The 2,384-nt window shown below is 63.9% G+C and overlaps 1 protein-coding gene across 1 annotated transcript; it reads left to right on the top strand.

Annotated features, from left to right (window-relative positions):
* Window positions 1-565: 565 nt before the first annotated feature.
* On the top strand, window positions 566-2,383 carry LOC105548848 (lipid phosphate phosphatase-related protein type 3; the record flags this gene model as incomplete). The annotated part of the gene is made up of 6 exons (XM_011993059.1): window positions 566-751; window positions 978-1,119; window positions 1,223-1,418; window positions 1,571-1,628; window positions 1,716-1,889; window positions 2,342-2,383. Coding segments are annotated over 6 exons (798 nt in total), but the record flags the coding sequence as incomplete, so codon positions are not given.
* Window position 2,384: the final 1 nt, after the last annotated feature.

Raw genomic sequence — 2,384 nt, 5'->3', positions numbered from 1 at the left:
ATGGATGGATGGATGAATGGCTGGGTAATGAATGGATGGATGGGCAGTTGGGTGGGGTAGATGGATGGGTACCGTTGGGTGCGTGGGTGGATGATGGATGGATGGATGAATGGATGGATGGATGAATGAGTGGCTGGGTAATGAATGGATGGATGGATGGATGGATGGATGGATGGATGGATGGACAGCTGGGTGGGTGGATAAATGGATAGGTACCGTTGGGTGCATGGGTGGAGGATGGGGGGGATGGATGATGGGTGGGTGGGTAGATGAATGGATGGATGGTTCCCAGTGGGTGGATGGGTGGGTGATGGGTGAGTGGGTGGATGTTGTGGGCATAGGTGTTTGGGTGGATGGGTGGGTGGCTGTGTGGTGTGTAGATGGTCGAGTTATGGATGGAGCATCTGTGGATGGATGAATAATTCATGGGGGAAAGAGTGGCTGGCAGTGAGCTGGATCTGTGGGTGGGTGAGTGAGACCGTGGATGGCCCTGACTTCATGGAGGACTGGACAGACGCCTCCATGAGGGACAGCAGGGTGAACCTGGTCGGCCTTGTGCCCACAGTTGCCCATAGTGGCTTCCTCCATCGTATCCCTGTACTTCTTGGAGCTGACCGACCTCTTCAAGCCGGCCAACGTGGGCTTCCAGTGCTATGACCGCACTCTCTCCATGCCCTACGTGGAGACCAACGAGGAACTCATCCCGCTGCTGATGCTGCTCAGCTTGGCCTTCGCGGCCCCTGCTGCCTCGGTGAGCACCCACACTGGGGCCTGTGCCAGCCTGTGTGCACCGCAGATGGGAGCCCGCCTGTGCCAGCCTGTGTGCACCGCAGATGGGAGCCCGCCTGTGCCAGCCTGTGGGCACTGCAGATGGGAGCCCGCCTGAGGGCCGGCCTGTGGGCACCACGGCTGGGAGCCTGCCTGAGCGCCCTCTCCCTGTGGGCATTGCGGCCTGAGCGCTCCCTCCTTGTTGGCAGATCATGGTGGCCGAGGGCATGTTGTACTGTCTGCAGTCCCGGCTGTGGGGCCGCGCTGGGGGGCCCGCTGGGGCCGAGGGGAGCATCAACGCCGGTGGCTGCAACTTCAATTCCTTCCTGCGGCGAACCGTGCGGTTTGTGGGTGAGTTGCCGGCCGCGCCCCAACCCTGAGCCGAGTCCACGTGCAGGGCTGGGGCTGTCCCGGGTCCCCAGCTCCCCGCCTGGCCGAGCCTTCCACCCCACAGGTGTCCACGTGTTTGGCCTGTGCGCCACAGCCCTGGTGACGGACGTGATCCAGCTGGCCACGGGTTACCACACTCCCTTCTTCCTCACCGTCTGTAAGCCCAACTACACGCTCCTGGGCACGTCCTGCGAGGTCAACCCCTACATCACGCAGGACATCTGCTCCGGCCACGACACCCACGCCATCCTGTCTGCACGGTGAGCCGGACCCCCAACTCCCCTGGCTGGGAACCTTCTTCCACCCCGTGTCCCTTCCACCCCCATGAACATGTGGGGACACAGAGGCACAGCGAGGCCACTGGAGCTGGGGTCCCAGGGTGGGTGGGGCTCACGCTGGATGCCTCTTACAGGAAGACCTTCCCGTCGCAGCACGCCACACTGTCGGCCTTCGCCGCGGTCTACGTGTCGGTGAGTCCAGCTCCCCTCTGCCCTGCTCAGGGCCTCTTGCTGGCCCACGGGGAGCCCTCCTTGACCCCCCAACCCCCATGCCCCCAGATGTACTTCAACTCCGTCATCTCGGACACCACCAAGCTGCTGAAACCCATCCTGGTCTTCGCCTTTGCCATCGCCGCGGGCGTGTGCGGGCTTACGCAGATCACGCAGTACCGCAGCCACCCGGTGGACGTGTATGCCGGCTTCCTCATCGGGGCAGGCATCGCTGCCTACTTGGTGAGCGGCAGGTTCTGAGGGGGGTTGGCATGGGTGCCCACAGGGTCTCAGTGGGGAGGCTGGCCCAGGGGCTCTGAGGGGGGAGGCAGGCTCAGGGGGTCTGACGGGGAGGCTGGTGGCCTGAGGGGGGAGGCATGGGTGCCCAGGGGGCCTCAGGGGAGGCATGGGTGCCCAGGGTGTCTGAGGGGGAGGCATGGGTGCCCAGGGGGTCTTAGGGGGAAGGCATGGGTGCTGAAGTGTCTCACCCTGGGAATGCTGGAGTCAGAATCCCGTGGGCTCAGACCTGCCAGATGTGCCAGGTCAGCGACCTTGAGGTGGGAACTGGTCCCACTGGACAAGGGCTTGCCATCCCCCCCTCCCCTGGCCCAAAGCCCCCCACGGCAAATCCAACGATTAGAGGGGAGGAGCCGTCTGAGCCCCAGGCCTCACCCCCAGACCCCTCTCCCCGCCAGGCCTGTCACGCGGTGGGCAACTTCCAGGCCCCACCTACAGAGA

Source organism: Mandrillus leucophaeus, unplaced genomic scaffold (genome assembly GCF_000951045.1).
Source record: "Mandrillus leucophaeus isolate KB7577 unplaced genomic scaffold, Mleu.le_1.0 Scaffold423, whole genome shotgun sequence".
Classification (NCBI taxonomy): domain Eukaryota; kingdom Metazoa; phylum Chordata; class Mammalia; order Primates; family Cercopithecidae; genus Mandrillus; species Mandrillus leucophaeus.
Note: the sequence above shows the minus strand (reverse complement) of the source record. Positions and strands in the feature narration are given on the sequence as shown.